General features: G+C 24.7%; 3 protein-coding genes across 4 annotated transcripts; 1 reads left to right on the forward strand and 2 right to left on the reverse strand.

The window, feature by feature from the left end:
- Window positions 1–1,851: 1,851 nt before the first annotated feature.
- LOC107992462 (BLOC-1-related complex subunit 6) lies at window positions 1,852–3,302 on the reverse strand. The gene is made up of 4 exons (XM_017048333.3): window positions 3,090–3,302; window positions 2,457–2,984; window positions 2,215–2,375; window positions 1,852–2,097 (listed from the first exon to the last, which is right to left on the reverse strand). Exons 1-4 carry the CDS (start codon window positions 3,177–3,179, stop codon window positions 2,046–2,048), a joined length of 831 nt encoding a protein of 276 aa, XP_016903822.1. The 5' UTR covers window positions 3,180–3,302; the 3' UTR covers window positions 1,852–2,045.
- A 579-nt stretch (window positions 3,303–3,881) lies between these two features.
- Window positions 3,882–6,794, forward strand: LOC107992498 (GPI transamidase component PIG-T). The gene is made up of 8 exons (XM_017048419.3): window positions 3,882–4,462; window positions 4,546–4,723; window positions 4,836–5,067; window positions 5,140–5,307; window positions 5,377–5,674; window positions 5,761–5,913; window positions 6,032–6,278; window positions 6,413–6,794. Exons 1-8 carry the CDS (start codon window positions 4,297–4,299, stop codon window positions 6,666–6,668), a joined length of 1,698 nt encoding a protein of 565 aa, XP_016903908.2. The 5' UTR covers window positions 3,882–4,296; the 3' UTR covers window positions 6,669–6,794.
- Window positions 6,795–7,005: 211 nt separating this feature from the next.
- LOC107992497 (uncharacterized) lies at window positions 7,006–12,708 on the reverse strand. 2 transcript variants are annotated; one of them, XM_017048415.3, is made up of 7 exons: window positions 12,513–12,708; window positions 9,708–9,928; window positions 9,210–9,350; window positions 8,905–9,102; window positions 8,621–8,818; window positions 8,019–8,544; window positions 7,006–7,891 (listed from the first exon to the last, which is right to left on the reverse strand). In XM_017048415.3, the coding sequence occupies exons 1-7, from the start codon at window positions 12,526–12,528 to the stop codon at window positions 7,212–7,214; spliced, it is 1,980 nt and encodes a 659-aa protein (XP_016903904.1). In that variant the 5' UTR covers window positions 12,529–12,708; the 3' UTR covers window positions 7,006–7,211. The 2 variants fall into 2 exon arrangements, with proteins under 2 accessions (XP_016903904.1, XP_016903907.1); XM_017048418.3 differs by lacking the exon at window positions 12,513–12,708 and adding an exon at window positions 10,654–10,969.
- Window positions 12,709–12,743: the final 35 nt, after the last annotated feature.

The following is a 12,743-nucleotide window of genomic DNA, read 5'->3' on the forward strand; positions in this document are numbered from 1 at the left end:
TGTATATATGCATACATCTTCAATATTATATATACATAGATATTCATTCGTTTTCTTTCATCTCAATTCTTGCAAAAAAAGATATCAATGTTTCGAAAAAGAATATATCTTCGATTCGTTATCAAGCAATCAAGAACGAATGTTCATAGATATGTGTACGAGAATATAGAATTAAAGGAGGAATAAAGAAAAGAGAAAGATGTTAGTTTCCTGAGATTTTACCGCTACCTGTTCTAGCTGAAATTAAAGAAAAAAGATTCTGCGTGACGGCGAGCCTTTTAATTACACGATCTGTGATCTGCCAAACATTTTTTCCTTTTTCTTTTCATCCTTTCTTCTTCACTTTTTTTTTCCTTTGTTTCTTTCACACTTTCTGTTCGTCTCTTTTATTTTCACTCTTTTGATCGCTATTCGATCACGCAATTTAAATCATTTACATATTTCAAAGAGTACTTCTTCGATGTAAAAATAAATAAAATGAATTTTTTTTTCAAAATTCGATCGCGCAATCTGTGCAACGAAATTATATCTTTTCTTTGACGAAAATTATGACGAATTATGATCCGAATCTGTTTTTTTTTCTTTTTTCTTTTCGAAAAACATCGAAATGTATCGATAATGTTGCATTTATGATTCATAAATTAATAATTAAACTGATAAACTGATAAAGTGATAAACAAAGGTAATAGCATCGAAAAATATTAGTAATTCAAACATTTTATTTAAAATCTAAAGAACGTATCCTTTTCCATTGAAATCGTACACAAATGTGTAAAGGGGAAAGAGATTATGGGAGAAGAAGGAGAGGAAGAATCAGTGTTCATCGACGGGAATTCAGAACGTGCAAAAGAGCGAATGCATGAGCATGTTTGTAGAATGTAATATATACACACGAGGGATGATTCATACACATACCTGCTATCCGCCATCTCAATGGATGTCGGGCCAGGAGAATAAATTAACGAGGTGTTTGTCCGGATGGGATCATCGCTCTTTTTTTCAAGCCGGCTTAAAATCATACTGTCTTTAATAATTACGTCGGCCGAATACATTAAATGAAACATGCGTCGCGACGCATTTACCTCTGTCGCTTTTTGATAATGTTATTTACAGCTTTGATTTATAATAGATCATCATTGAATCTCGGCGAATTACTCTTTACATTGTATCATTTCAGAATAGAAAAGATACAAAATATAACGTGTATTGGTAAACTTTATTCGTCACATTGAAAATGAAAATGAAGAAATAATTCACCGACTATGCATCGACTATGAAAAAAAAAAAAAAAAAAAGAAAGAAAGAAAGAAAAAAAAATGAGACTATATATGATTTTTCGAATAATATATTGTAAAAAATAATATATGAATCATAGTTGTATAATATTTATATATCTAATAAATAATTGTTCAAAGGTTAAAAAAGATACATTCAAGAAATTTATTAATAAAACACTAATATTTAATTTAAGCATATACATTTGAATAATAATAACTGTTATCATAGTATTCTATATTTAACGAGAAAGATGATAACGTATCGTTGAGATTCAATATTTTTCTTTCAAGAATAGGAACAGTTTCATAATACATCATAAATTTTTACTTATATGAGATTCCAAAAAATCCATTTTTTTAATCTTTTAGGGAAATATTTTATATATTTTATGTATATAAAAAAAATCTAAATCACTGTAATGAAAAGATTTAGAAAATATTCGTTTAATTATGATTTATAATATCATTTACAGATAAAGATTAAATAAAATGAGTTATATCATTGATACTGATATTCAAAATAATAATTAGATCAAAAACAACAAATATATCATTTTTTTATTTATATCAAAGATTATTATATAAGATTTCTATATTTGTGCAATAATATGTTTTAACATAATAATACTTACTTAAAAGAAAGAAATGATGAATTTCCAAAATTATATTTCTTTAATATTGAATAATTAAGAAACTGATACAATTTTTAGGATAATCCAATAAATTGGAATAGAAAAAAAAAACTTTAATAAAATGTATATATTTAAATTATAAGTTCATAGCACTTTCAAACAGTTCCAACATTCTTTTCATTTCTTTGCTAAAAGTTCAGAAAAAAGAAAAAAAACGTTAACAAGAATGATAAGAAATAAAGTATGAGGGAATATATATATATATATATATATATATATGTAAAATTAAATATTCCGATACTTACATTTTTTCCGCTAATTTATATACAGGTCCCATTGATTTTGATAATTCTTCACATTTTGCCATTAATTGATACATCGATTTAATATTATGATCCACCGCATCGCACGTTTTACAAACTGCATCCCTATATGTTTCTAAACAACCTACCGTGAGTGCGGAAGCCTAAAAGTAATTTTATTATAAAATCTTTTTAAAAATTTAATGAAAAGATGAAAAAGAATAAATAGATGATAAAAAAATTACACTATGCAAAATAGCTGCTAAATTTTCTGTTAATGCATCAACGGATGTGGCCACTTTTCTCGCTTCCATCTCTAATTCATTTAAGACATTATGATCAAGAAGAGGCACCTGAGGCGTTAAGGCTTGCCTATATAAACAAGGTGTAGAACTTCGAGAACCAGGAAATGATGGAGTTTCTCCTTTTTTTGTCACGGGACTGGATAATTTAATTTTGTTTTCTAAATCTTCTGCAACAAATAATACCATATCGCCATCTTGCATCACTGTTCCCTCAAGTTGCAAATATCCCATGGCTTTATGATAACTTGGAGGATCTATATCTTCATCCTCAATTGGGCTAGACTCCCTATTTCTTAAGTTCAATTGATCTGGTCTAGTACCAATTCCATTCATTTTATCTAAGCTTTCTTCCAAAAACTTTTTCCCATCAATATCCGGAGAATCGATCAATGATCTTAATTCAGAAATAGGTGGTGATGATTGTGAATCGAATGATATTTCCGAATAAGAGGCTGTCATCTCATGTAACTGAAATGATTATAATCAATCTCCTTAATATAATCCTTTGTAATTAATTGTATTTTGCAAATACAAATACTGTCCTTACACACGATTTATTAAATCTAACCTTACTCTGTCTTCATCGTAGTCAATAGTTGTATTTTTCTCGCTACGTATTGTCGTTCCTTGTTTTGGATATGTTTCTCCTTCTTCCGATTCCATATTTAACAAACAATTAATATTTTTCACACGTTTTTACTAAATAATACGAATTCTTATTTCATTTGTATCACGATGATTAAACAAAACAGATAAACACTGTTACAAATTCACAATTATTGATTCGTAAGGAGAATTTTCATTAGATTTCTAATGTTATGTATTCGCCTTAATATATGAATATATATCACAAATTCTATACGTACTATACATAGTTATAAATCTATAATTATTGAATTTTTGCTACAATTCTTACTTCAATTGTTTTTATTAATATATTAAACTGATAATTTTAGCTTAAATAAGCTAATAAGCAAATAAATTTTACATGTATTTAAATATATACGTAATATATATAAATAATAAAAACTTTAATCTATATAACTTTTAATACACGAATATTCATTTTTTTTTAATTGATTCAATATATTTTATGTATATATATATTTTTATATTTATTTTATAAGATAGCAAATTAATTAGATATTATCATTTTAAATGCATAAATTTTATAGATCAAGTATATATAAATTAAAGCTCAGTCTTTTTTTTTTATTTAAATTAATGTTGTTTATTTTATTTTCTCTCGTTTAATAATAAAATTATGAAAATTGTATAATTTTTAAATGTTATATACATTTATATATGTTTGATTATAAAATTTGAAAATTCAAGATATAAAAGAAATATATACATACGCATATACATATTGAGTTACAAGTCTATTGTTATACTTTTCTGTGACATTACCCGTTGATACAAATTTATTAAATGAATTTTTTGGTTAGTTTTTGTAACTATAACTATATTATTTGTTGTTATTTGTAAATAATGAACTTTTATATTGTTTATTAACAAAGTAGTAAATAATTTGAAAGAGATTTAGCAATATTTGAAACAATGTAATATGACGTATTACTTCATATTTATATTCCATTCATCAATATTCGCCGATAATCGTGGTGAATTAAACACGGATTCATATAATGTATTAAAAAACATATAATTTTTATTAATTCGAATCTTTATTGTTTCTCACAACAATAAGGAAATTGAATTAAAATTTATTTTACAATAATAGTGATAATTTTATATTAAAAATATTCAATTTTCAAGCAATATGATTAAAATATTATTTTTTATCTTTGTCATATTTATAAAATTCATATTTTGTCAAAATGACTTTTTTGATGAAGAATTAATGTTAAAACCATTATCAAATAATTATGTCTATGCATATTTTCAATTTACTACGGTATGGGAAACTACAAAAGACATAAAAACGTGTAAGTTGTAATATATAGCATATTTTAAAGAAAAATATTTATTTTTCATTGTCTTTTCTTACAACTACAAATTTATATTTCAGTTCAACATTCTCATTTATTTCCAAGAGGCCTTGGTGAAATCATAAGTCGTCATAATGTAGATGAACTACATCTTACATTAACTAAAGGTTTATGGAATTATCAAAAATGGGGATATCCTTATCATGATGCCGGTCCCGGTGCTGAAATATTTACATGGTTTCATAAAGATGTCACCAAGTAAAATATCATTTTAAGTTTAATGATATGAAATTTATATTATTAATTTAAGAATTATGTAAATAATATTAACACTAATAATATTAACACTATTATTTTATATTTTTGTCAGTGTTGATATGGAATGGGAAGGTTTAACAAATGCTTTAGCTGGTTTATTTTGTGCTTCCTTGAATTTTGTTAATTCTGCAAATAGTATCTCTCCAGAATTTACATTCCGACCTACAGGTGTAGTAGAACATAATGTCAATTCTAGTCATTTACGCTATTCATCATTACCAAGAGAAATAGTTTGTACTGAAAATTTAACTCCATTTAAGAAACTATTGCCATGTAATTCTAAGGTATGTAATCTTATATTTATATATTTTGTATAACAAATGCTTAGATAACTTACATGTATAATATTTTAATAGAAAGGTTTGGCAACCTTATTAAATTCTGCTTATATTCATAATACAAATTATCATTCCATTGGAATACATTTTCGAATTATATGCTCTAACATGATCTGTACTAAAACATCATTAGAGTTACGTCAGTCTGTTTCATTGATATATGATACTATGACGGATGCATCACAGGTAAAAATTGATAAATTTTTCATATCAAATCATAAGAAATTTTTAATACTTATTTGAATCTTTCCATAGGACTGGTCAATTCGAAAATTTTTCGGAATAGGTATTAGAGGAGCATGCCCTCTTGCTACATTAAGCAATGTATATATTGACATATCTAATAATGGTACAAATCAAGTTTATGAATTAGTACCACCACCGAGTGCAAAAATCATTAGTCTTCGAGGAGGACAATTAAATGAAATTGCAGTTTATGATATAAGATCACATTCCACAAAAGGAATATTTAATATTGGAGTTCTATATAATACTACTCACACAGCTGGTTTAAATTATCCTTCAATTTTGTTTGCAAATAGATATATCATTGGTTTGTATAAATAATAAAATTATAATAGACATATAAAAGAAAATATATACAAGGAAAAAAAAAATAAAAGAAATTGTTTTATTTAGGATATGGACAAGAAAGAGGTAGTTTAGTAACAAAAATTTACAATAATTACTGGCGAACACTCGACATTATTTTATTAGAAAGTATTCCATGGTATTTGCCAGTATATTTACATTCTGTCACAATAACTTGTGGAACAAAAAATATTATACCATGTGAGTAGTTATATTCATATTATCATAGGCAGTGATTTATTTTTAATAATTTGTGGTTCTTTTTTCATTTCGGCGAGATATTTTTTATTGTTTTGATTTATGGGAATCTTATATATAGTGGCACAACGTTATCTGCCAGGCAAGGAAAGGAAAAGTCCTTACCATTTAGAATTAATTTTACGCTTACCACCGCAATCGGTAACTAAATTCTCTATAGAAATGGAATATTCTTTTCTTAAATGGCAAGAATATCCACCGGATGCTAATCATGGATTTTATATGGGTCCCGCTATAATCACTGCATTACTTCCGATCGCAAGAAATTATAGTGCATTACCGCTCGATGGAAGTACTATAACGTCAAGGTTAAAAAATTTACTATATTGATCAATAACACAGCATGACATATATATATATATATATATATATATATATATATATATATGTACACACAATACTCAATATTCAATATTTACTAAAAATGCACTTAAATTTTCAGTTTTAACGCTTCAAGAGAAGGATACATAGTACAATTAAGAACTGAATCTTTATTAATTAGCCTGCCTACACCTGATTTTAGTATGCCGTACAATGTAATTTGTTTAGCTTGTACAGCAGTTGCTATGGCCTTTGGACCACTCCATAACATTTCAACTAAAAGATTAGTTTTAAAACGTGTTGAAATGGATTGGAAGGAGAAATTGTTTTCATTTTTAATTAAAAAAATTGTTAAACCAAAGAAAAAACAAGAATAAAAATAGTGTAATTTATTGAAATTTGGTTTTACACACACATATATATATATGAAAATATATATATATATGATTTTTTTTATTAAGATAAAAATTGTTATTAAAGAAAAATTTAAAAAAATAATAAAATATAAATACGATCGTTTTATATTTCAATAAAATATAGAAACAAAATCAACTTAAAAAAAAAACAAAAAAAAAACAAAAAAAAAATATTCGTTTCGATTTTATTTTTCCTTTCCTTATTTTTTTCTCTTCTTTTTTTGTTGTTTATATATAATATATAAAAAATGTACCTTATTTGTTACATGTGATTGATTTGATAAACGTTCGATAAACATTTTGATTGAAAAATACTAGATTTGATCGATTTGTTACTTAACATTTGGAATTTCTTTTTAATTAATGACAATATGCTGTGAATAATAAAAATGATATGTGTAAAATCATTTTACATATTTTATAATCATATAGAATTGAAACAATAAATATTGTAACAAATTTAACGCGCATACGATAAATTTCGTATGTCAAATAATCAACATTTTATGGTGTTGATTCAAGGATTGGGGATAAACTTGTACGTGTATTTAACATTGTACTATGATACTTGCTTGTATAATTTTCACTATCATTGTTTAAAATATTATTCGACAACCATTCGCTTTTTTGTTGTGTTGAACAAATATGAGATTTTAATTGAAATTTATTCGAAGAAAGCTTTTCTAATAACGAATTTGTTACATCTTCAGATACACAATTCATCGAATCTTTATTTTTATCCGAAGATGTAAAAATACATGGATTTTCTTCTTCATCTGAAGAGCAAAGATCAATCACCGTAATTTCATTCGGTGGTTTTACACACAATGTGGTCTCTTTAATTGAATGAATGATAGTCGTATTATTTTCGTCACAAAGATTTTTACCTTCGAAATTGGTTAACTCTACAACATTAATTTCATTGAAAACTATTTTTTCATTTTCTTTCGTCTCGTTTAAATCACTTTCGTCATTTGGAGCTTTACGTTTTGAAGAAATGTTTGGTTTTGTTTTTTCATCTTCTGATATCGATCCTCTGTTATCGATTGAAATATTTCGAACAAGACACTGATATTTTGACGGATTTCGTTCAAGATTATACATTTGTTCTTCGGTTAATCGTTTTAAAAGAACAAAAACAGGTCGACAAAGAACGTATAATAATTGTGATTGTATGCTTAACACTAAAAAGAAGAAAGTTTTTTGTAAAATAAATCTTAATATAAAACATAATGCGATCTTTATCATGTGAATATAAAAAGGAAGAAGGGAGAAATTTTTACTAAATTATTTCAAAGATTAAATACTCACTTGGTTTTTTTTTAAGAGAATTTGCAAATTTATATTGATGAACATAATCACATGCCATCTTTTCTCGATTTGGTTTATATGTAACAATCCATTTATCATGATCAATATCTGCTTCTAACCACTTTGGTCTAGATGAATTGTTTAAAACAGGAGCAATAAGATGTCTTTCTATCCTTTCTAGTCTTTCTTGTTGTGTTTCTTCTGTCATTGCTTTTGATTTTTTAGCTAATAATATACCAGCGGGAGAAGAAAAAGGAATAGTTGGACATCTTGTAAAATTGATAGCTCCGCGAACACGACGGGAGGTGCGTCTAATAATGTTGTTATTGTTATTATTATTATTATTAACTGTTGTAGCACCATTGCTGTTTTCAGCAGATTTAGATTCTGAGTTTATTGAACACAACTGAAAATATTCCAAGAACTGATCTTGTTTTAATTCAGGTTCTATAATAGACAATTCTGGTGTTGTAGGTCGCGAATTATTTCCGTTTTGTTCTTGTTCATAACATACACGTTCGTGTTCCTATGTGAAATTATCATTAATTTCATTTATCTTCTTTATTATAATCTATATGCACACGTGGGCACGCGTAATGTACCTTCATTTTCTCTAGGCCTATAAATTCAGCATCACAATTGTCACATAGATAAATATCTTCCGTTGATAAATCAACGTTTTGTTGATGTTCAACCATCATCATGGAATGTTGTTGTTGTTTTGACTTATTATAAGAGGAAATTACTCCACTACAAGATAATAACTTTTTTCGAGGACTTCTTTCTCTTTTGTCATAATTCTATAATTAAAACAAATTATATTTTTTATTTAATCTTTATGAAATTTATGTACTACATACAACAAAGCGTAAATTAAATAACAAACCATATTTTCATTTCGAAATGTTACTAATAATTTGCCAGTATTTTTGTGATATAAACTTGTCGTGGAATCCCAATTGTTGACATATTCCAAATCTTCTTGTGGATATCGTGCAAGATATGAACAAAAGCGTAAAAGATATTCGCTTCTGTGGTATGTATAACATCTAAATACTAATTTTTTCAAATTAGCCATCCAATTCTAAAATATAATGCCCATTTTGAAAAATCAAGTGCTTTATCAGAATTATTTATATTTCAAAAACAATTATTTATATATTTGCATTATGATTAACATAGTTAACTTACATCATTTACTCTTTTAGGTCTTATTAAAGGATTTGAAAATTTAACTTCTTTTGGCCACCATTGTGGTACACTGATCACTTCATTGGTATCATGACCTAAAGAGCACTGTACCATAAATGTAACAAAACGTTCTAACTGTGCCTAAAATTAAATATTTTTTTATAATATTTATATCTAAAAATATTATTTTATTATTTATTAAAAAATATAAATTCTTTTTATATTAACATATAATTTTTTAATCCTCCAAAAACAGATCTTCCAACAATATATGAAGTGCATAATAATATATGTAGATAAGTTTTATTATATTTATTTCAAAAAACATTATTTTTTCAAAAAACTTTCTTAAATAATATTTTATTCATTGTAGTACAATATAATTGTTGTATATTAAAGCAAATACAATTAAATTAACTCAAACTAATCAGAATGAATTTGATGCCTAATGGATTATAATTCAATATAAATGATAATTATAAAAAGTAATATTCATACCAATGTAATTTTTTCTAGCGATGTTGGGTGTCCATTGGCAAACAAAAGAGGAAGATTTGATACCATAGAACCTTCTTCTATAGGATTATTATTTTCTGGTTCAATAGTATCTGTATCAATTGTCACAGATTCATTTATTTCATTGGGCAATCGATTTTGAGGTAAAGCTACCCCATATTCTTGTTCTTGTAACATTGAATATCTCATGTCTTCAAAATTATCTGCAATATTTTTGTCCAAGATATATTTTCTACTGTACAATTGTTCGCCTTTTATACTTGTTCTTGAATTTTTATGAATTTTTATCTATCAATTCTAATATTTTTTTACACAAAAACATTTTATAAAAAAAATCTAGAAATTTTGTGAATTAAAAAAAAAAAAAAAAAAAAAAAACAAAACAATTCATAATATAAAAAAGATATATATTGATAAAATAGTAATTAAAATATGAAGAACAAAAGAAATTATATTTTGAATTGTTCATAATTTTATTATAAGTATTACAAATAAATATTTTTTGTATTGTTTTAACTTATTATAAAATTATATAAGACAAATTAATATATAACATTTATATACTTTAAAATATTTGTTTCTATTATTTATTCTTAAATAATCATTTATTGATCATAAATGTACATAAAATGTTAGATAATTTTGAGTATTCCTAATTATTAAATATTATAAAAATTAGAAAATGAAAAAAAGAAAGAATTATATAGATCGCAAATGTCATTTACGCTTTATTAATATCGAATATTTATATTTTCATAAAATATATATACATAAACATAAAAGCAGAAAAAAATGAATTCAAAATATATGAAAAATTATCAAAAATATAAAAAAAATTAGCCAATTTTTAAATAAAAATTATAAATTCGCGGTTATCAGTCATATACCTGTTCAATACTTTTTGAGATAATCGAACGACCTTTCTTGCCTTGTATCTCAAAGTTGATGCTCCACAGAAAAATTTTTTGATCACCACGTTGTAAATTATACTTTATATGAAATTTAAATTATAATTAAACGCAATAATCAAATTATCAAATAATTTTAAGACACAAATGATACAATGAAGACACATCGCGCATTATCTTTATGGCAACCCTTTTTGCCACCAGAGGGACACATACTAATAGTACATTTTCATAAGCACTTACTTAATTACTCTTTCCTATAAATATATCTTCTGACCTTTCTTATCTTGTTTTAACAGTTTTAAATCGCGTACAATTATAATCATTTCAAAAATTATTTTTTTACAATAATATTAAAAATTTTTTTAAAAATTATATATGTTTAAATAATTATATCAAAATAATATAAAAATTAAAATATATTATAAACTTACAATTCGAAAACAAGTGTTGTATATAAAAAAAAGATTTGAAAAATATTGTGATTTATAAAAATTGTTTTAAATTTTTTTATCAAATTTTATATATGTAATAATATTTATAATACTAATACTATATGCAATTTCAATTTTTCATATTATATACATATGATATGATAAAAAATTTTATGGAGAAAAAAATAATCGATATTATAGTATTTATAAATACATCTTAAAATACGAATTATAATAATATCTTATTAATGATGAAAATAAATTATAATTAAACGCATTTAAATATCGAAATAATAAGTTATAGTTTCTACAAAATAATGCACAATTAACGACTTTTTAAATAAATATTTCCGTAAAGGAGAAGAAGAAAAATAAAAGAGCTTGAACTTGTCACAGTCATAAATAAAAACATTCAAGACACTATTGGTTTTATAGATCGAATGATTTTTTATTATTATGTAGATAAAATAACTTAAAGTCTGAATCAACCTATAAATAGAATAGATAGAATTTAAGAAATCTCTTTTTTCTAAAAAAAAAAAAAAAAAAAAAAAAAATTAAAAAAATTTTTTTTAACTTTTTTTTTCAAAATTAATTTTTTTAGTATTTTTTAAAATCGATTTTTTTTAAATGAAAATATTTTCTTTTCTTTTAAATTACAATAATTTTTATAATAATTTAAATTTTCCAAAAATCTTGTATTATATTCTAAATAAATACATTTTTATTTATGAATATATAAGATAAAAATTTAGTTCTTTTTTATTAATCGATGACAACAATCGATATTCTAGTAGAAGAAATATCGATAATAGCGAAGATCTCTGCTATTTTGAAAGAATTTTATTTCTTAAATATTATTAGTTTAGAAAATATTAATTTTTCATCTAATTTTTCTATTTTAAATTTTATTAAATCTTAATTATCTTCTTCGAATAATTTTTATTTTTTAAATCGCAGAATAATATGTACCTTTTAAAACATGGATTTGCTAGGTAACTTTACTAATGAATTCATTCGTTAACTTAAGATGAAGTGAACTTTCTTTGCTTTCATCCTTTTCTTTTTTTATCGTAATTTTTCATCATACGTTACATTATTATCATTTAATTATTATAAAAGGTTTAAGGCGAATACGAAATTACTTACAATCTACGTGTGTTCTTTACAATAGTTTATAATATACATCATTTAAATAGATCAATTTGTTGTAAATGGTAAAGAATGACATTTGAATTCTAAATCTACTTTATATCTCTTGGATTTAAGTTTAAAAATGAAAAGATACGTGCAATATGAATTCATAAATGTATATATCATATAAATACTATATATTTCTTTCTTGAACAAAATATTTAGCAATGATAGAATATGGTACAGTTCAAGATGGCAGGACGAATCATGTTAATTCTCGCTAGCTAACGATCGTTTGTAAACTACGGTACCTCTTATGCGATACATTCTTCTCAACACTTTGTAGTCCCTATTTTGTCATTTCAATTCGCTTTACGTTGATGACACGTTGACGCGTAGAATTAATGCGAAAGTAATGGTAACTTTGTTTAAAAGATTTTGAAGTTATTGAAATTACTCATTCGTCAACAATTCTTCTTTATCGGTCTCGACAAATTCCAAGTAGTACATACTCGCCGTCGCGCTTGCGCTTTGCTCGTAAA

This window comes from Apis cerana, linkage group LG2 (genome assembly GCF_029169275.1).
Source record: "Apis cerana isolate GH-2021 linkage group LG2, AcerK_1.0, whole genome shotgun sequence".
NCBI classification, from domain to species: Eukaryota; Metazoa; Arthropoda; class Insecta; order Hymenoptera; family Apidae; genus Apis; species Apis cerana.